At 42.5% G+C, this 21,721-nt stretch overlaps 2 protein-coding genes across 11 annotated transcripts in view; one reads left to right on the top strand and one right to left on the bottom strand.

Annotated features, from left to right (window-relative positions):
- Window positions 1–530, top strand: part of LOC133495208 (general transcription factor II-I repeat domain-containing protein 2B-like) — a 49,893-nt gene extending 49,363 nt beyond the window's left edge. Inside the window, exon 4 of the mRNA XM_061809574.1 lies at window positions 418–530. The gene's annotated coding sequence lies outside the window, so the exon portion shown is untranslated. The remainder of the gene's footprint in view (window positions 1–417) is intronic.
- tmem94 (transmembrane protein 94) overlaps window positions 1–21,721 on the bottom strand; it is a 224,964-nt gene that overhangs the window by 34,863 nt on the left and 168,380 nt on the right. For 7 of the 10 annotated variants that reach the window (XM_061809568.1, XM_061809565.1, XM_061809566.1 and 4 more), the window contains 7 exons: window positions 20,581–20,689; window positions 20,056–20,245; window positions 19,322–19,399; window positions 19,157–19,242; window positions 18,993–19,074; window positions 1,781–1,944; window positions 1,324–1,418 (listed from right to left, as the gene is read on the bottom strand). In XM_061809568.1, coding sequence (XP_061665552.1) covers window positions 1,324–1,418; window positions 1,781–1,944; window positions 18,993–19,074; window positions 19,157–19,242; window positions 19,322–19,399; window positions 20,056–20,245; window positions 20,581–20,689 — 804 coding nt within the window. Of the gene's footprint in view, window positions 1–1,323; window positions 1,419–1,780; window positions 1,945–6,710; window positions 6,979–18,992; window positions 19,075–19,156; window positions 19,243–19,321; window positions 19,410–20,055; window positions 20,246–20,580; window positions 20,690–21,721 lie in introns of those variants that run through there. The other 3 variants (XR_009793509.1, XM_061809573.1, XR_009793510.1) reach the window with 3 other exon arrangements.

Here is a 21,721-nt window from a genome sequence, read left to right as displayed (position 1 = left end):
ATGATGTGGTAAATATCTGTAAAACTGCTTCAATAACTTTTAATAATAAAGCAAAATGTGTGATGATGAACCTCAAGCTGCAATGAGAGTTTCACCCCCTTGAGGACGGGGCTTTTCGGCAAGCAAAGGTTGGTTTGAAAAAAATCAAAAGTGTTACACCTTCAAGCGTGCGACAAATTGGTGCGACCTGTTGAGTTTAGCACTTGTGTTGACGGGGTTATGTTCTTGTACAGGGTGCTGGATGAAATGGATAAATTGTACATAAAGTTACCTCATATTTGCTCTGGTTTTGCTTTTAATGCTCTTTTACTATGCTTAATATACTCACATTGACTCGTTTTTGGTTTGTTTGCTTATGGTTGTTTTTTTTTTTTAATAGACTCACAGTTGCTTTATCATGTTTGCTGTATTTGTTAGGTTTCGGACCGCCCCAGAGGAAATAAAAAAAAGAGGATTCACACAGCCCCTCCAGGATAAGTCTCCGAGTGATGAATGGAAACTATACAGGATTATAATACATATAATACAGGAAGTGTTTTATAAACTAAATTTATAATACTGTATATATTATATTTATAAGGTTTTATAATAAAAGATTTGACTAAATACATCGTTTTTGTCTCAATTATGCAGTGCAAATACTGTTTGCATATTTTAAATGTTCTGGCACATACAGACATATATCCCCCACAACTTTGTGTTTTTTCACTTTTTGTGGGGTGTTGTGGTCCCAATTAACTGCGAAAAAACAAGGGATTATATTATCTCTCTCACAGTGGACATGCACCAACAGTGAAAATTCCAGGCCACCCTTTTATGACTGAGGACCATCTCCGCTTTGGAGGTGCTGATTCTTATTTCAGCCACTTCACACCCGGCTGCGAACTACACCAGTGACAGTTGGAAAGATTACGGCGTAAGGAAACAAACAGAACAAAATCTGCAAAAAGCAAAAATCCAATAATGAGGCCACCAAACCAGACCTCTTCTACTTCTTGGCTACGCCGAAAAATTCAGTCAATAAAAGTTTTAAACAGAATCTGTGAATAAGGGCAGCCACAGGAAAGTCACAAATCACCGGAAATTAAGTCCAAATTACTGCCGGCAATGTGCACAAAACTGTGACACCGGTTGTACAAGAACCAAACAGCCCGTACATTATTCACACAAGCCCGTACGTTAGCCAAGCAACCAAGCTTGTAACCAGGCTCGTAACTGAAAAACATGAATTGGGGAATTCATGAGTTAAAGTACCATTGTACTTGATAACTTGAAACCAAAAGTAAATGTGTGTTAAGGTTAAGTGGGAGTGTGACAACCTACCTGTATGTAAGACCAGGAACCCAGTCATAACCTTCTGTGTCAGCAGCAGGCCATTGGACAATTCACTGAACCAACGAGGAGCATGGTTTGAAGAGCTAAAGTAATCCCAATGAAGAATTAATTCAATGCATTTGCTATTAATAAAATGGTCGTATGAATGGGCACAACATTTCCTTTCAATGTCAATCAATGCTTATGCAGTCCACTATTTGCTTTTGACACAATGATGACTGTCACTCTCAAACACTTTTCCCCACTGATGACACAGACCTAATGAGCCTGCACCTACTGTACGGACTCTTTCTGTGACAACAAAAAAGATCTACAGTATTTTTATACTATTAAAAGACTACTGTTCCTATGATGGAGAATGAGAGTTACCCTTCCCCATTTCTGAAAAGAAGCGCACTAATACATTCGTAGTTGGTTAATAATCAGGTTGTTTGACAAGTCTTACCTGGCTGTGAGTATATGAAGGCAATTTCTAGTCACATTTGCAAACATGGTTAACTTTCTGCTTCTGAGACAGACCTCTTGAAGTGTGAATCCAAAGGCCAACAAATAGGCACACACTGTTAAACCAAACTTCAAAACAAAGCAGCCAAGAAAGTAGTTTTGAGTCTAGGAAAAAAGAAGAAAATATTATAAGTCAGACCAATTATATTTTTGGAATTCTTGACAATTTCCTCTTTTACATTCATGCAAAACGTGTTTGAATTGGACACACTTTTACACAATTTAAAACAGCTCCTATGTATCTTGTTGACATGTTTGGGAGATGCTAGAGAGATGTCAGAGGTGCCAACCCCAATCATCATCAGGAACATTTTGATTTTCAAGAATATTTGCACCACAGCAAACACACAAAACAACACTCATGTTAAGTATTAAATTATCAAACTATATAGAGTTAAAGCCAGAGGTTAACATACACACTGCAAAAACATATTTCATATTTTGTCTCACTGTCTGAAGTCAAATTAGACTGAACCTCTCTTGTTTCAGGTCAGTAAGGATCACCAAAATCCATCGATCCATCCATCCATCTATCTTCTGAGCAGTTTATCATCTCAAGGGTCACGGGAGTGCTGCAGCCTATCCCAGCTATCTTCGGGCAGGAGGCAGGGTACATCCTTTACTGGTTGCCAGCTAATTGTAGGGCACATATTGACAAACAGCACCCACAATCACACCGAAGGCCAATTTGGAGTCTCCAATTAATCCAGGTTTTCGGGACGTGGGAGGACTCAGGAGTGCATGGACAAAACCCATGCAAGCACAGAAAGAACACGCAAATGCCACAAAATCGTAATTTTGTTCAATGCCACAATAATGAGAGAAAATTTCAATTTTCAAGAGAATTTTAAACTTTTTTTTTTAATTTTTTTTGGACCAGTGCAGCATCTGCAGTGACGTGGACCTTGTATCGATCAGTTGTGGTAAAGAGGGACCGAAGTCAAAAGGTGAAGCTTTACTGGTAGATCTACGTTCCTACCCTCACCTACAGTCACAACCTGTGGGTCGTGACAGGTGGCCGAAATGAGTTCCCTCTGCAGGATGTCCGGGCTCTCCCTTAGAGATAGGGTGAGAAGCTCAGTCATCTGGGAGGAAGCTCGGTGTCAAGCCGCTGCTCCTCCAGATTGAGAGAAACCAGAGGAGGTGGCTGGGTTCGGATTCGGCTGCCTCCCGGACGCCTCCCCGGGGAGGTGTTCCTGGCACACCCCACCAGGAAAGAGACCCCGGAGATGACCCAAGACACGCTGGAGAGACTAGGTCTCTTGACTTTCCTTGGAACACCTCGGGATCTCCTTCGAAGGGCTAGGTGAAGTGGCTGGGGAAGGGGAAGTGTGGGCATACCTTCTGGAGCTACTGCATCCTCGACATTACAATCTACATTCCAGTTGCTATTTTAATTTCTCAATCATTGCACGATTTTCATTTTTGACTTCTCCATTGGACGCTGTTGCACCAATCTTCCGTGATTAACACAGTGATGTTTGACTCAAGTTGACCAATTAAACAATAAGAAAGTCACACGCACAAAGACTTCTCTTGGGCTTACCAGGCCAACCACAGTGAGTTGTGACAGTCGCACATGATGACTTTATACAACAGACAGCGAAAAATAGCTTTAACATTCAGCGTAGTTTTGTTACTGCCCAAACTTGGATCTTTCAGATCACTTGGAACATGAGAAAAAACCTTGTGGTAAGTTGCAAATATTTTTGCTCTTGCTGTAAAAACGGCAACAGTTGCACTATTTTATAGTCATAAGTAACTTTAGAACAGTAAATGAGTTAAACTAAGAAATTAGGTTGTGTGTAAAAATGTGTAATAACACTGGACTAAAGGAATGAACACATGAAGGGAGGTGCAAAAAGGCGTGGAAGGCCAAGAGATCTAAAATAGTGTTAGCTCATTTTACGTGAAGATCACATTTTAAAACATACCCGCGTACATCCATGTCGTAGAAAAATAAGTATTTGAAGACCCTGCTATATTACAAGTTCTTCCACTTAGAAATCAAGGAGGGGGGTGAAATTTTCATGCATGTACACTGTGAGAGAGATAATCTAAAAAGAAAAATCCAGAAATCACAATGTATAATTTTTTTACCAATCTATTTGTCTGATACAGCTGAAAATAAGTATTTGAACACCTGAGAAAACCAATGGTAATATTTGGTACAGTAGCCTTTGTTTGCATTTACAGAGGCCAATTATTTCCTGTAGTTGTTCACTAGGTTTGCACACACAGCAGGAGGGATTTTGACCCACTCCTCCACACAGATCTTCTCGAGATCAGACAGGTTTCTGGGCTGTCGCTGTGAAACACAGTTTCAGTTCCCTCCAAAGATTTTCTATTGGGTTTAGGTCTGGAGACTGGCGAGGCCATGCCAGAACCTTGATATGCTTCTTACAGAGCCACTCCTTGGTTTTCCTGGCTGTGTGCTTCGGGTCATTGTCATGTTAAAAGACAATGCTCTGACTGAGTGAAAGAGGTTGTCATCCTCTCCTTAAAAGAATTCAGTTGTCCTGTCCCATGTGCAGAAAAACACCCCCAAAGCATGATGCTACCACCCCAATGCTTCACAGTGGGGATGGTATTCATCTTTTGTCTTCCTCCAAACACGGTTAGTGGAATTAAGACCAAAAAGTTCCATTTTGGTCTCATCTGAGAAAACCAATGTTAGTATTCGGTACAGTAGCCTTTGTTTGCCATTATAGAGGTCAAACGCTTCCTGTAGTTGTTCACCAGGTTTGCACACACTGCAAGAGGGATTTTGACCCACTCCTCCACACAGATCTTCTCGAGATCAGACAGGTTTCTGGGCTGTCGCTGAGAAACACAGAGTTTCAGCTCCCTCCAAAGATTTTCTATTGGCTTTAGGTCTGGAGACTGGCTAGGCCACGCCAGAACCTTGATATGCTTTTTATGGAGCCACTCCTTGGTTTTCCTGGCTGTGTGCTTCGGGTCATTGTCATGTTAAAAGACCCAGCCAGGACCATCTTCAATTCTCTGACTGAGGGAAAGAGGTTGCTCCCCAAAATCTCACAATACATGGCCACGGTCATCTTTTCCTTAATACAGTGCAGTCAACCTGTCCCATGTGCAGAAATACACTCCCAAAGCATCATGCTACCACCCCCATGCTTCACAGTAGGGATGGTGGTCTTGGGATGGAAATCATCATTCGTCTTCCTCCAAACACTTTTAGTGGAATTATGACCAAAAAGTTCCATTTTGGTCTCATCTGACCAAAAAACCTTCTCCTGTGACTCATCTGTATCATCCAAACGGTCATTGGCAAACTTAAGACAGTCCTTGACATGTGCTAGTATAAGCAGGGGAACCTTCTGTGCCATGCATGATTTCAAACCATGACATCTTAGTGTATTACCAAGAGTCACCTTGGAAACGGTGGTGCCAGCTCTTTTCAGGTCATTGACAAAGTCCTGTCATGTAATCTTGGGCTGATTCCTCACCTTTCTAAGGATCATTGAGACCCCACAAGATGATATCTTGCTTGAGGCTCCAACATTGAGAATGACCGTCGTAATGATTCCTCCAACAATGGACCTTTTCTCACCAAGATGCTTGGAAATTTCTCCGTAGCCATTTCCAGCTGTCTTTGGACAGCTCTTTGGTCTTGGCCATGTTACAAGTTTGAGCCTTACTGATTGTATGGGGTGGACAGGTGTCTTTATGCAGCCAACGACCTCACACAGGTTCAACCGATAATACAAGGAGTGGAGGTGGACTTTTAAAGGTGGACTAACAGGTCTAGCTGATAGGTGTTCAAATATTTGCTTGCAGCTGTATCACACAAATCGTTAATACATTGTGATTTCTGGATTTTTCTCTTTAGATTATCTCTCTCACAGTGGACCTGCACCCATGACAAAAATTTCAGCTCCCTCATGATTTCCAAGTGGGAGAACTTGCAATATAGCAGGATGTTCAAATACTAACTTTCTTCACTGTATATATCTTGTTTTTTGTTCAGATTTTTGTTTCCAGGATGTTTTTTTAATGTACAGAATGTTTCCAGTTCCTGTACTGTATTTTATTTTTGTTGAGTTTTTTTTCATTACAATGTTTTTTTGGTTCTTATATGTTATCAGGCTGTCAATCCCCAAACCACACACTTTATAAACTTTTCTCAGACAGGCATAATTTTCTCAGATTCCTCGTGTAACACTCTGGAAGTTCAACCCTTTCTCATAAAAAGGATACTATTTTAGAATGAAACCAAAGATCAAAACGTGTTCAAATGAGGCCTAAAAAACATTTTTTGAGAAATAAATATCTATACGTCACTCCATCCATTTTCCTACGCTTTATCCAGGATGACAATTTTCCTCTATAAAAAAGATACATAGTTTTTAGAAATGCATTTTATTGCAATGATCAATCTGTGAGGTTGGACACAAAGAAATTAACAGCGACTGGGCATTCCTTCTCCTCATGGCTCAGCTGTAGCATCTTTTTTCACTGTTGCGGGTGTATGTTTGCGAGTGAAAAACACAGCGACAAGATGTTGTTGGGGCTGTTTTTTTCTTCTGGACAAGAATATTCTCATAGATATGGCAGCTTCAATTTTTGAGAAATGAAGCCGCACCGAAACATTGCGGGGCCCGGTGGCCGCCCCCAATACATAGGTTGAGCGATTGTGCCCCTGTGCGCTGCAACCTGTTTTGAAGTCTGAAGCCTTTGTCGACATTTTTCAATGGCTACATCTAAAACAATAGTATGTACATAATGCTATAATTGATGAAATTTGAACACATGCATTATATATATATATATATATATATATATATATATATTGTATTTGCATTTTTGGCCAAAGGGATCCATATTTGCAAGCTGACAAACTGTGTTGTTTTGTTCCCAAATGAAGAAATGGATTGTTTTTGAAATGGATTTCGTCACGTTGAAGTTTTAAGCTTTAAGACATGTTTTTGTTGCAACTTCATACAAATATGACTTATCAGCTTTTTGGCATGAGCTGCATGACTGCATTCATCAGGCTTCAATCCAAAATGTTCCTCCCTCATCATAGTGACATCAGGCTTTGGAACTAATTTCATTGATTTAACTCAATATTCTGTGACTGCTCACTGGCTCATTTAGCTCCATGCATGAGAGCGCCTGTAAAGAACAGAAGAAAATGAAAATAAACACGCAAGTTATTACATATCAGTAATTCACAGAAGTTTATAGCAGAACACAGAACTATTTCAGGGTGGTAGGACACCAGCAGTGAGGGATGCCGTCAAGCTTTCAGGGATTTCTAGACTGTGGGACTCCTGAGGCAGCTGATAGGTATCGGCTGGCCAAGCGGTACGCCCCTTTGGTTGTCGCTGAGGCAAAAACCCTGGCATAGGAGGAGTTTGGTGAGGCCATAGAAAATTACTTTATGACTGCTTTGAAAAATTTCTGGTCCACCATCTGGTGTCTCAGGAGGAGGAAGCAGTGCACCGTCAACACTGTGTACAGTGAGAATGGGGCACATGTGACATCAACTCGGGATGTGGTGAGTCGTGGGAAGAATACTTCAGGATCTCAGTTCCACCAGCACACCTTCTCATGAGGAAGCTGAGTCTGGGTTCTTTGAGACGGGCTCATCAATCTACAGTATGGAATTGAGGTCATTGAGTCGGTTAAAAAGCTCCTCAGTGGCATGGCCCTGGGGGTGGATAAGATTTGCCCAGAGTTCCTCAAGGCTTCGGATGTTGTGGGGCTGTCCTAGTTGACATGCCTCTGCAACATCACGTGGACATTGGGAAGAGTGCCTCTGATTGGCAGACTGGGGTGGTGGGCCCCCTTTTTTAAGAAGGGGGACCGCAGGGTGCGTTCCAACTACAGGGGGGATCACACTTCTCAGGCTCCCTGGTAAGGTCTATTAGGGGTGCTGGAGAGGAGCATCCGTCAGGAAGTCGAATCTTAGATTCAGGAGGAGCAAGGTGGTTTTCGTCCTGGAGGTGCTCAATTCAAGCTCGTCCACAGAACTTGGATGCCAGACTTGGCACTATCACTTTACACTTATTCTATTACTCTGCTTGTCCTCTTTTTCATGTCCTGTTATTTGGTCCCTTTTGTGAAATCCCATGGTTGACAGCGTTTACTCACAAATAACGATTTCACTATTCTCTGATGAACGTTTTCCTGAACTTTTATTTCAATCCAACTGAAGTAACTTTTAATGTTTTGATAATTTTTTTTTTTTTTTTTTTTTTTTAAGTATTTCGTCATCTATCATGTTGACCATTTAGAGTCCACTTTTAAGAACTTGGGATGTAATCATGTTAAGTAATTTGTCTTTTGGATGTGATGAATAATATTGTGTGGTATCATCAAAAGGGGAGAGATGAGTTGGAAAATGTGTTTTATACAGTATGTACCAATATTCCATCAGTTCTATACACCCTCCACATGCTTTATTGTTCCATTGTGACAACTAAATGCTTTCCAACCATGCTGTGTGTACTAGTTGTTCCCAGCCATGATTGTGACGACTAGCTTTTTATTGAGGTGTGAGGGCACCCCTTGTTGGTCCAGAAAAATACACCTTGAGTAAAAGTAGAATATGCGTATAAATGAAGTCTAAATAGGTCAATGTCATGCCCATAACTTTTGATTGGATTTTTGCTCACCATACCACAACTCGTTGTGAGCAGACCATATAAACAAAAGTATCCATAAACAGTATCTGCTCTTGAGCCATTCTGTCATGGCTGAAATACTCTTGTGGCTAGTGAGTGAGTCAATGGGGTCTGTGATGACCACCTCCATACTGCTGTGTGTCACTTGGTTTATCAGCGTATGAAAGTCCAAATGTAATTCTGTGTTTGTCTAGCAGTATGTTCGTGGCTGGAGTAAATGTGTGATATTTCACAACACCGAGGTGCAGACCCGCCCCACTAAAAAAATCAGAATGCTGTCATTGCCAAGCATGAAATACCTGCTGGTTGACACCTTTTGTAGTATTTCCTCCATTGGTTGACCACAGTCCTTTGGTTATGAAAGAGTTACAACTTCCGGGTAATGTAACTTGAATATCGTAGTAAGTGGGACTTCACCATTGAAATCAGAATTTACATAAAAATACTTTGTATGAAAAAACAAATGTTCTACTTTTCCTTTCGGCTTGTCCCGTTAGGGGTCGCCACAGCGTGTCATCTTTTGCCATCTTAGCCTATCTCCTGCATCTTCCTCTCTAACCCCAACTGCCCTCATGTCTTCCCTCACCACATCCATAAACCTTCTCTTTGGTCTTCCTCTCGCTCTTTTGCCTGGGAGCTCCATCCTCAGCATCCTTCTACCAATATACTTACTCTCTCGCCTCTGAACATGTCCAAACCATCGAAGTCTGCTCTCTCGAATCTTGTCTCCAAAACATCCAGCTTTGGCTGTCCCTCTAATGAGCTCATTTCTAATCCTATCCAACCTGCCCACTCCTAGCAAGAACCTCAACATCTTCATTTCTGCCACCTCCAGCTCTGCTTCCTGTTGTCTCTTCAGTGCCACCATCTCTAAGCCGTACATCATGGCCGGCCTCACTACTAATTTATAAACTTTGCCCTTCATCCTAGCAGAGACTCTTCTGTCACATAACACACCAGACACCTTCCGCCAGCTGTTACAAACTGTTACAACCTGTTTGTTCCAACCTGCTTCACTTCCTTACCACACTCACCATTGCTCTGGATTGTTGACGCCTGAAGACTCACTCTTCCCCTTCCATCCCTCACATTCACGTATATATATTCTGTTTTACCTCAGATAATCTTCATTCCTCTCCTTTCCAGTGTATCTCCATCTTTCTAATTGTTCCTCCACCTGCTCCCAGGTTTCCCTGCATATCACAATATCATTTCATTTTAACCTCATCTGTCAACCTATCTGATCCCTGATGCAGTCCCACCTCCACCTTAAAATTTTCTGTCACACCTACAGCACACGTCACCACTGTTCCGCTGGCCTCATACATGTCATGTACTATTCTAACATATTTCTCTACCACATTAGACTCATGCATGCAGTACCACAGTTTCACTCTTGTAACTCTGTCATAGGCTGTCTAGATCCACAAAGACACAATGTCGCTCCTTCTGACCTCTGTAGTTTTCCATCCTCAAGGCAAATAGTGCATCAATGGTACTCATTCTCGGCAGGAAACCATACTGTTGCTCGCAGATACTTACTTCTGTCCTGAGTCTAGCCTCCACTACTCTTTCCCATAACTTCATTGTGTGGCTCACCACCTTTACTCCCCTATAGTTCCCACAGCTCTGCAAATTGCTCTTAAAAATGGGAACTAGCACACTTTTCCTCCATTCTTCAGGTATCTTCTCACCCACTAGTATTCTGTTTAATAAGTTGGTCAAAAACTCCACAGCCACCTCTCCAAATTGCTTCCACAACTCCAATTCAGGACCAACTGCGTTTCCATTTTTCATCCTCTTTAGTGCCTTTCTAACTTCCCCCTTACTAATCATTGCAACTTCCTGGCCCTTCAAACGTGCCTCTTCTCCTCTTCCTTCTCTCTCATTTTCTTCATTCATCAACTTCTCAATGTATTCTTTCCATATTTAGCACATGACTGGCACCAGTCAAAACATTTCCATCGCTATCCTTAATCACCCATACCCTGCTGCCCATCCTTCCTATCTCTATCCCTCTGATTGGCCAACCTGTAGAGTTCCTTTTCTCTTTCTTTCGTGTCTAACCTGGTGTACATGTCATCATATGCCTCTTGTTTAGCCTTTGCCACCTCTACCTACGTCGCATCTCAATGTATTCCTTTCGCCTCTCCTCAGTCCTCTCAGTGTCCCACTTCTTCGCTAATCTCTTTTCTTGTATGACTTTCTGTATTCTGTTTCACCACCAAGTCTCCTTCTCCCCTTGACTACCAGAAGACATACCAAGTACTCTCCTGCCTTTGTCTCTGATTACCTTGTAGTCCAGTCTTCTGGGAGCTCCGCCTGTCCAGCGAGACCCTGTCTCACCTATTTGCGAAAGGCTGCACAACCTTCTTCCTGTTTCAGCTTCCACCACATGGTTCTCTGTTCCAAGTTTGTCTTCTTAATCTTCCTACCCACCACCAGAGTCATCCTACACACCACCATCCTTTGCTTTCAGGCTACACTCTCCCCTACCACTACCTTACAGTCAGTAACCTCCTTCAGATTACATCGTTTGCACAAAATATAATCCACCTGCGTGCTTCGAGCTCCATTCTTGTAAATTACTCTATGTTCCTGCCTCTTCTGGAAATCGTTTTTGCAAAATCCACCACCATCTGTCCCTCAAAGTTTCTTTCCTGGATTCCGTACTTACCCATCACTTCTTCGTTGCCCCTGTTTCCTTCACCAATATGTTTATTACAATCTGCACCAATCACAACTCTCTCTCTCTCTCTCTCTCTCTCTCTCTCTCTCTCTCTCTCTCTCTCTCTCTCTCTCTATCTGGGATGTTCGGAACTACTTCTCGTTCAGGGGTGCCCAGACTTTTTTACCCCAAGATCTACTTTTCAAGCAGCCAGCTTCTTTGCGAGCTACAGACGACGGGGTGGGGGTGGTTGTGATGATGCTCCCAAACCGATTTAAGGTTAATAATACGTTGCCTCGTATATTTAAAATACAGAATTAGCTTTTTGTGCGCTGTATTGTCTGTGCGTTCATCCTGGATCAGGCTGCGCCAACGTGGAATTTTAAAATTATACACCATCTCATCCTGCATTTTTTGTTTTGGCTACAGACCAGAAAAGAGAAAATCTCATCCATTATAAAACACAATGATGGGCTGTGTAAGTACTCTAACATTTATAATTATGAATGTACGTCTTTAAGAGGGGTGATAGGCGGGTATAAGGTAAACTAGGAAAAGAGAGTATGGCGGAGCAGCGGTCGTTGTTAGAGAGTTTTGTGTGCTGCCTAAAAGAAACTAGTGGCTTCTTTTCATTTTTTACAGTATGTATGTGAATTGTGCTATTGGATTGGATGTAACAACCAGTCATCCTTCACTCATTGAATCACATTGCAAAATGCCACAAACTGAAAATCTATATGTGAAACTTTCATTTTGCATTGGATTATTTTTTTTGCGTGCAATGCAGAATATCTGCAAGATTGCATCAGCAGTGCACAAGTGCGCACGCGAGCAGTTTAGAGGGACCATTGGCTGATTTTTTTTTTTTTTTTTTTTTGGGCACGCTGTCGGGCGATCAACCAAGACTGCCTCGCGATCGATAAAGGATGTTGTTTTGTGATCATTGTAGGAATGGAACCCTTCACATGTGCAAAATAGGGGCTTTGTCTTTAATCACTCTCACCATGGTCACCCAACTGAAGGCTAGCTCTTTCCCGATTTTTATGATCTTGAGCTTCATTTCCATGGTAATGGATTAGGTTTTGGCTGCAGAAGCATTGCTAAAAGAGACAGCCTTCTTCTTTGGGGAAATAGGTCTAAAAAGGAGGGTGAAAAATGGAAAAATACACCCAGCGTACAAACACAGATGACCACTAAGGACATGAGCTAGCCAAAATGTTAAGTCGAGACCATTTTAACCATAGGACTCATCACTGTATAATGGGGTATTGCAATGAAGTGTTTGGTGGGAGCATTATCTCCCAACTGCACTCGCAGGGCTCTGCGTGGTGAGTCCAGCATCGGTATTCCCAAGGTTCAATATGTCACACATAACAGTTGCGCCACAATCACTCATTCTATTTTTTTTTTACCTTCTGGCCTTCCACCTATCCTTATATCCTGCCTCTTTAATTGACCTTCCAAGTTCATTGACTTTTTTTCTTTACTTGTTACACTGGTCCCGAAAGCAGCGTGACCTTTTCTCTAACTTCACCACAAGGCTTGACGATGGACAAGTTCATCATATCTTTCATACACTCGTGTGGTTTTATTTCCCATCTCAGGGGATTGACACAATTTTCTGCCCTCAGTGCGCAATTTCACCCCATTGAGTGTTAGAAATATCCATCTTAACTTGAGTCATCTTGGCATTCAAAAGTGATTCCGGTGATAGAAATTATGCCAATATAGCTGGAGGAGGCACAGACATGGAGGTTTTCATCCCATCATAACCAACCGGAAGTCACTATCGTCGTTTTTGTTTTTTCTGCCATTTATTCGCAGACACATGAAGCCATTTTGTATAACGGTTTGAACGTGGTAATAGACCTCAAAGTTAAAAAAGAAAGGTCCAGCAAGGGCGTCACAAGGTTTTGACATTTGGGGTGGCTTCACCCCCCCAGAATGGGAGAATGAAACTTCCAAAAATTACAAGTGATATTGTATTGTCGGTCTCGTATATTGAATCTTACGTTCGTAAACTCAGTCTGCTTCCAGTCTTCAAGCTGGTAGGAGCTTAAACAGAAGGCTCCGACCAGCCCGATTGTTATTCAATAAATCCTGCTGATTTTGGACCGAATGATGTGAATAGTCGACGTGGGACACTCCTGGCGCCTACTTCAGTGCACCTGAACTTGAGAACCCAAATTGGAGTAGTATCGTTCACGTCGAAGCTGCTCGGCCTAAGTTAGTCTAGCTGAGACTAACAACAAAAGCGTCTGTTTTCCAATATTTACTGAGGAGGAAAACAAACGCTAATATCTACACATTTTGCAAAACCTACATATCGTATACAACGAGGATAGTGAGTACCAATAAGAAGTTGGTCGAGTGGAAACGCCAACTTAAACTTGCTTATCGGCTTTGTGTTCCTAAGCTTAGCTTGCTAACAACGAGATGTGTTTGTGATCAATTTGTGGATGTTGAAGAAACATCGAACGTGAGTAACTTCATAACTTGTACGATGAGGGCCGTGAGGACTTAGGAAATTTAACAAGTCTTATCTATGTGTTTCTTTCGGCTTGTCCCTTTCGGGGTCGCCACAGCGTATCATTCCTATCATCATCATTAACAAGTGTTATCTGAGTACCCAAATTGGTGCCGTATCGTTCGCGTTTAAGCTGCTCGGCCCAAGTTAGGGCCCTAACTTTATTACCTGGGTAGAGTATACAACGAGGACTGAATATCAATCGTCGACTCAACCTTGAACTACAAGAGAAAGGGCCATTGTGGTTTCAATCCCTTCCATCCACGTATCCTTTAAATCGCCATATCCTTTATATTTTTAAACACAGGTAGTATGTGATTTGTGTACTTTATGTGCTAACTATGTTTATTGTGATTGCTTTCATTTGACCTTAACTTTAACATAGATTCGGTAGAATGTTAATTCTGTATCTTTTGGGCTGACTTTCTTTATTTGATTGCTTCTTTTTTTTGATTATATGCAGCCCGTAGGGCAGTACATTATTGTGCTACCTGTCGGCCGGTCCCATGCCCGGATAAATGCAGAGGGTTGCGTCAGGAAGGGCATCCGGCGTAAAACAGTTTCAAAACATATATGAGCGTTCATTATATGAATTCTACAACAGTTAGGTCGTGGGCCAGGCGTCCTACACCCGCACATGGAAATGTTAATCTACAAGGCAAAGGTAGAAATTCAGATAATACAGGTCAAAGACAAAAAAGAGGAGGAAAGCGGCTTAGTCGGAAGAAGAAGAGGAATGCATAAACCCTGCTGGAATAGAGGTACTAACATTGCTCAGAACTCTTCCCACCCTGGTCACCACCTGTTTAACCTTCTACCCTCTGGCAGGCATTACAGGTCCCACAAAAAATTTCACAGACTCAAAAATAGCTTTTCCCCTAGAGCCATCAATACCTTGAACTCTAGAGCATGACTCATAAATACTACTGTAATTTTGAATTATGAAACTGCACTTTGTTTTGTTTGTGCTTGTCTTACTTCTGTGACCAATAATGGAATAGTAATGAGTACTAATGCAGTACCAATGCCTGGACATGGGGAATAAGACTGAAATATACCTGATTTTATTTATTTTTAAGTTCTTTTTAGCAAGAAATATGCAATGAATAAATATTTTATCCGAGTCACTTTACCTTTCATTCTATTCTCTTTGCCTTATTTGGAACCACTTTGGCACAGCTATAAAGTGTTGGCCTCATGCCAGTTTTCAATCCTGGCCCTGCCTGTGTGGAATTTGCATATTCTCCCAGTGCCTGCATGGGTTTTATCTGGGCACCCCGGTTTCCTCCCACATCCCAAAAACATGCAACATTAATTGGACACTCTAAATTGCTTCTCGGTGTGATTGTGAGAGTGACTGTTGTCTGTCTCCATGTGCCCTGCAATTGGCTGGCGATCAGTTCAAGGTCTACCCTGACTCCTGCCCGATGAGAGCTGGGATTGGCTCCAGCACTCCCACGACCCTTAAAACGATAAGCGGCTCAGAAAATGGATGGATGGATATTCTTTTTTCTTCATATTGGTTCAAGCAACTTGTGGAGTAGTGCTTATCTCGTTGAAATTAAATTAAATAATGGCATTGATTGATTGATTGATTGATTGAAAGCTGTCACATTTTCCTGCTGAAGTGGCTTGTGTGTCCTAATGATCCAAGGAGCTAAATTGTCTGGGGTTTTATGCCCCTGAAAGGATTACCCATGGCAAACATGTCCGAAATGAGGAACTAGACAAAGCACGGCTCAAAAGACTGCTATGATGTATCAAAGTATTGGAAGACATTTTGCCTTGCCTGGACATGGCCTACTCTCTAGAGTCTGACCTGGAGGTGGGACTCGAAGGTGAACAACTGGTGGCCTGGCACAGCCTGAAGGGTAACGTAGGTCCCATTTTGCATGGGGTCACAACCTGTGGGAGGAGCTTAAAAGGGTCGTATGCATTGTGATCTGGGTGGTGACTGAAGGGAGGGACCTTCGAGTTTTGAACCCATGGCAAACAGGTCACACGTGAGGGACCAGACAAAGCATGGCTCAAAAGACCCTTATTACGTATATAACTATTGGGAGAGGTTTTCCCTTGCCTGAACCTGGGTCACCAGGCCCTCGTTCTGGAGCTAGGCCAGGGAGTGGGCTTCAAAGGTGAGCCCCTGGTGGACGAGCATAGCCCAAATGGTAAAGTGAGTCCCATTTTCAATGGCCCCACCATCTATGGGTGGGGTTATCGGGGTCGGGTGAAGTATAAGCTGGTCACAATCCATAAGCAGGGACCTCTGAGTTACAATCCATGGCAAAAGAAGCTCGCTCTAGAGATATGAAACATAACCTCTCTGGCGAGGAACGAAACCGAGCCTGTGTGTGTGTCGTCGAGAAATTCTGATGTGATATAATTCAGAGGGATTGGACTCGCTTCTTTTCTGTAGTTCCCCACGGTGAGGTATGCCCAGCAGGTATGGGCAAACTATTACCCTGCGGCTCATCACCTGTACATTGAGATTCGCCACAGTGAAGGAAAGGGTACCCGCTCTCTTTCTGCCTTAGGGTAAGCGATAAGTCCTGACTGTTGTTTGTGCCGATGCACCAAACAGCAGTTCAGCGTACCCACCCTTTTTGGAGTCACGAGAGGGACTGCTATAGATCACTCATGCTGGAGACTGTCGTTATGCTGGGGGACTTCAGTGGTCAATGACAATGAGATATGAAACAATGTTCTGGAGTTCAGTGATTAACTTTACGGTCAAGTTATTGGACTTGGGGAAGCAGGGCTTAGACATTCGGGTGAAGAGAGGCGGAGAGCTGTAAACCGATCACCACCTGGTGGTGTGTAGGGTCTGATGATAGGGAAGATGCTAGGACAAAACTCTTGTATTGTAAGGGTGTGCAGGGAATGTCTGCAGAATCCTCTGTCATAAGGATTTTCAACAGCAGAACGTCATCGACATCACGAGGGAGAATGGGGACATTGAGTCCAAGTGGAATATTTTCTAAACCTCCATTCCTGAGGCAGCCCCCAAACCCAGTCAACCACAGACCTCTGGGAGTCCTGTGTGGATTATTCTGGAGTATGGGGTACCAAATCCCCTGGTATGGGCTGTTTGGTCCTGGTACGAACAGTATCAGAGTTAGGTTTGCATTGTTGGCAATATTTCAGATTTGTTTCCAATGAGAGTTGTGTAGTTCTGTTGGCTTCACCAAACCGTGATCTTCAACTCTCAATGGAGCAGTTCACACTCGAGTGTGAAGCGGTTGGGATGAAAATCAGCACTTCCAAATCTGAGACCCTTGTCCTAAGTCATAAAATCGTGGAGTGACCTCTCGGAATTAGGGACGAGACTCTGCCCCAAGTAAGGAGTTTAAGCATATTGGGGTCTTATTCATGACTGAGGGAAGACTGGAACGGGAGATCGACATGTAGATCAGTGCAGTGTTCACAGTGACGCAAACTTTGTAAACAAAGAAAATAACTTTCAACTCCCTGCCATATTGCCAGTTCTCCCACTTAATATGAGAGGAAATGTGGAACTGCATGCATTGGGTTAATTCTGGTGTGGCGGAGAAATATGTTAGAATAGTACAGGACATGCATGAGGGCAGTAGAACAGCGGTGAGGTGTGCCGTTAGTGTGTCAGAAGAATTTAAGGTGGAGGTGGCACTGCATCAGGGATCCCTGCTGAGCCCCTTCCTGTTTGGGGTCGTAATGGATAGGCTGACAGAAGAGGTTAAACAGGAAACCCCTTGGAATATGATGTTCGCAGATGATATTGTGATCTGCAGTGAAAGCAGGGAGCAGGCGGGGGAACAATTAGAAAGATGGAGGCATGCACTGGAAAGGAGAGAAATGAAGATTAGCTGAAGTAAAACAGAATATGTGTGCATGAAGGTGAGGGGCTGAGGAGGAGGAGTTTAGCTGCAGGGAGAAGAGATAGTAAAGGTGGATGACTTCAAATACTTGGGGTCAACAATAGAGAGCAATGGAGAGTGTAGAAAAAAAAAAAAGAGAAGAAACGGGTCCAAACGGGGTGGAACAGTTGGCGGAAGGGGTCTGGTGTTCTATGCGACAGAAGAGTCTCCGCTAGGATGAAGGGCAAAGTTTATAAAACACTGGTGAGGCCATGATGTACGGATTAGAGACTGTGGCACTGAAGAAACAACAGGAAACAGAACTTGAGGTCGCAGAAATTAAGATGCTGAGGTTCTCACTTGGAGTGAACAGGTTGGATAGGATCACAAACGAGCTCATTAGAGGGACAGCCAAAGTTATACGTTTTGGAGACAAGGTTAGAGAGAGCAGACTTAGATGGTTTGGACATGTTCAGAGACGAGACAGTGAGTATATTGGTAGAAGGGTTTTGAGGATGGAACTGTCAGGCAAAAGAGTGAGAGGAAGACCAAAGAAAAGGTTGATGGATGTTGTGAAGGACATGAGAGAGTGGGTGTTCGAAAAGAAAATACACGAGATGGGCTTCTTCTTCTACTTTTGGCTTGACCCGTTACGGGTTGCCACAGTGTGTCATCTCCTTCCATCTCGTGCATCCTCCTTTCTAACACGAGATGGGCTCAGATGGAAAAAGGTGACACGCTGTGGCAACCCCTAACGGGACAAGCCGAGAGGAAAAGATGACGTACATAAAAAAAGCTTGAACATGTTTGAAAGTTTCATTTTATCCAAACTTACCATGCCAGTGGGGTTGCTCATGGTGAAATTGTTGACATACAAAGTCGCTTTCATGAGCCACAAGGAATTAAGCAGCTCCCTCATTCCAAATCGGTTGTCAAAGTCAAGTGTCTTGACAAAACTGTTACTGTACCAAAAATAGCATTGTACACACTCAAAAGACTTGTTTTCCCCAAGAGTTAATGCTGCAGTCCTGCCGCTCTCTCTTGGAGCACTATGTACAACTGACGATGGAATTATCACACATCAAATGGGGGACCGTCAATGCCCCATTTAACATGACTCCCACATAGGCATATCTTTTTAAACTGGTTCTCATCAAATTGTACATTTGAGACCGGAAAAAAACATTTTTCCAATTGTCTGCTTACATTGCGGCACCACCGGTAAACAGTGGACACCTCTGAAACTAACTGGCTTTGTCAATTTCAAGTGAAAATGGAAGCTACTTCTGGACACATCATTCAGTCCTGATGATCCAATTTAGCTGATATCAGTTAAATCAGATTCAGGTTATTGAGGTTTCACTGTTCAACCAAATCATTGGGGGGGGGGGGGGGGATCAAAAGGCTTCAGCCCCACTAAAGTAGGCCTAGTATCCCACTTGTTTCCAGTCTCCCCTACGTTGACATCCTACCTTCTTCGGAATGGAATCGAGATTCTTCCCAGTGGCAACAGTCATTACTGAGCTATCTGAAGGCTTTCCCAGAAGTGACAAGCTGTCAAAACAATTTCAATTAATCTTTTTTTTTCCCCATTAACGTTACAAAATAACACACTGAAAACAAAATACGGTTCTACCTTAGCAGTGGGCAGCTGAAACATGAGAGCCAGAGGATGTCTGTGGTGTTCATTGGAGGAGGGAGCTGAGCTAAACAGGCTACAAACTGCAAAGAAAACGGCTAATTAAAGGTGAATTTATTTATTTTATTGCAAAATAAATCTATATCAAGTCTCTGCTCTGACCTGTATGATGACCAAACTGAGCTGGCACTGTAGCAGAAAAAGGAAGCACTTGCGAATGCCGTATGTAGTGTGCCGTGCCTGCAAGGAACTCAAACCAAAGTGAATACAGTCCACATTAATGGATAGTGGAACCTCAATAGAATGGACCTTGATATCACAGATATCAGACTAAACGGACTATCAGGACTGAACAATGTGTCCAAAAATAGTTTCCATTTGTCACTTAAAACGTCGCTGCTGTTTACTGGAACTATGGCACAACGCAGGCGTAAAATGGGAGTGACATACAGGTTACAGATGTACAATATGATCAAATTAAATTCCAAAAGGTGTGCCTCCCATGCCTACTGTATGTGGCAGCCATGTCGAATGTTTGGGACTAAGTGGCGGCTTTGGGATGATGGATCTATTCTCTATTGTGCGTAAAGTACGGGCAGAGAGAAAGCCACATGGGTGTGGTAGGGAGAACATGCAAACTCCACAGAGGCGAGGCTGGATTTTCACACGGATTCTCAGAACTGTGAGACAACTGTCCTCACCAGCCGTCCACCGCACTGTACCACTCTGGGGATTTTAGGCCACAAAAAATGTGCTTCAATCTCAGGGAAAATTGGCGATATCAGACGACAACCCCCAACTCTCCTAATAGTCCGTTCTATCAAGGTTCCACTCTACTTGTATAACCTGACTAAGAACTGGTGTGTGCGTACTTTGTGTGCGTGAGTATGTTGCACCTGCTCTATGAGGTTGGTCATGCTGACACTCTCTCCCTGGTGAAACGTTACAGAGCAGCCAAGACTATTGAGTTGTCCAGAGAGCCTCAGAGGAGAAAGACCTTCAGTGCTCCTGCTCAACACACCTCTGGTTGCATAACTGAACATCTCCCATGAACACTGGGATGGGTAAAGTGGATCCAGAGCGATGCTGTCAGATGGGTGGCACACATTATGCAGTTAACGTGATAATGTCAGCAAGTTGTACTGTAAAGCTAAAGGCTCACATTTTTACACACTGATGTGCATAATTAGTGCAGGTATTGCCCGTTTTAAATGGTATTGTAAATGTTTGTCAATAGTTCTTTAAAAGTTTTAAAATTTCAGATAAAACCTCTGCTGTTAAGGTGTGTGCAATGTATTTTTATGCTCTGTATGTGTGGGCGACTAAAGATGAATAAGTCACTCTATCAACATAGACTAGATGATGCAATCATTGTTTGTGGTGTTTTTGTGAACCTAAGCATACCCCTCATGTTCATATACCTGAGGTCACTCTGCAGAAAAAGGCGACTGTTGCGGAAATTGGAGGCACTTCCCAAACAGCATGTTACCTCCCGGTTCTCTTGCATGATCTTTATCATCTCACACATTGCTGAAATAAATCGCAAATGGAAAACAGTGAGTACTCATAGTTTTGTTAGCCCATTATTATGGAGAAACAATGATTTTGTTTTTTATATATAAACTGTTAAAGTGAGGTAAAACCCCATCTCAAAATGTTCATCATTAATCTCCCATTGCTTGCTATTCCATAGAATAACGTTGCTACCAATGGACATTATTGTGTTTATTAACTTATTTCAGCTGTGTTCTTGCAAAGGCATAACTGTTGGGCAGTCACACTCGGGTTTATTTAATTACGATGGAGCTACTCTCAATTGTTTAATTCAAACCTTACCCCACCTGATAAGTGTAAAATTTGCACACATTTGGAAGGAAGACCCCTTGAGACACCCGTTGAAGCCACACCTCATTGTTGACATGCTATGTCCTCCCATCCTGTTTAGCAGTGATGGGAAAATTCACTTTTGACACAAACTAGTTTAAAGTTCAGTTCACCACTCCAAAAATGATCTAGCTCAGTTGAGTTCATAATTCAACATTTTAAACAAAGTTCATTGTTGTTGCATTGTTCTTTTTTTCTCCAATAATGTATGTTGCTGGCCCTCAAAACACTGGCATTTAATTTCCCCATGTTGCCACCCATTTGGTCAAAACTAGTAGCCAGCTGCAAATGTCATCCTCCAATTGGAAAAACTTGAGTAAAAACTTCTTGCTTGAATCTTTATATTAAAGTGAACAACAAAACATGACTTTAGTCCTTAATGTGCAAATAAAAACAGGCAACACAGTGTGACAGGACCAAAAGGAAATTCCTAAATTTTAAAATATCAGAATCATCTTTATTTGCCAAGTGTGTCAAAAACACGAGGACTTTGTCTCCAGTAGTTGGAGCCTCTCTAGTACAAAAACTGTCAATTGACAGAATACTTTTGAGAGGCGGGTAACGCCAGTACATGTCAAGATGAGTATCGACAGGTTAGAGCAGGGGTGTCAAACAAATTTTTGTTGCGGGCCATGTTGAAGTTATGACTTCCCTCAGAGAGCTGTTTTGACTGTGAAA

The sequence above is a fragment of the Syngnathoides biaculeatus genome, chromosome 22, assembly GCF_019802595.1.
Source record: "Syngnathoides biaculeatus isolate LvHL_M chromosome 22, ASM1980259v1, whole genome shotgun sequence".
Lineage (NCBI taxonomy): Eukaryota > Metazoa > Chordata > Actinopteri > Syngnathiformes > Syngnathidae > Syngnathoides > Syngnathoides biaculeatus.
The sequence above is the reverse complement of the archived record's forward strand: the minus strand, read 5'-3'. Positions and strand labels throughout refer to the sequence as shown.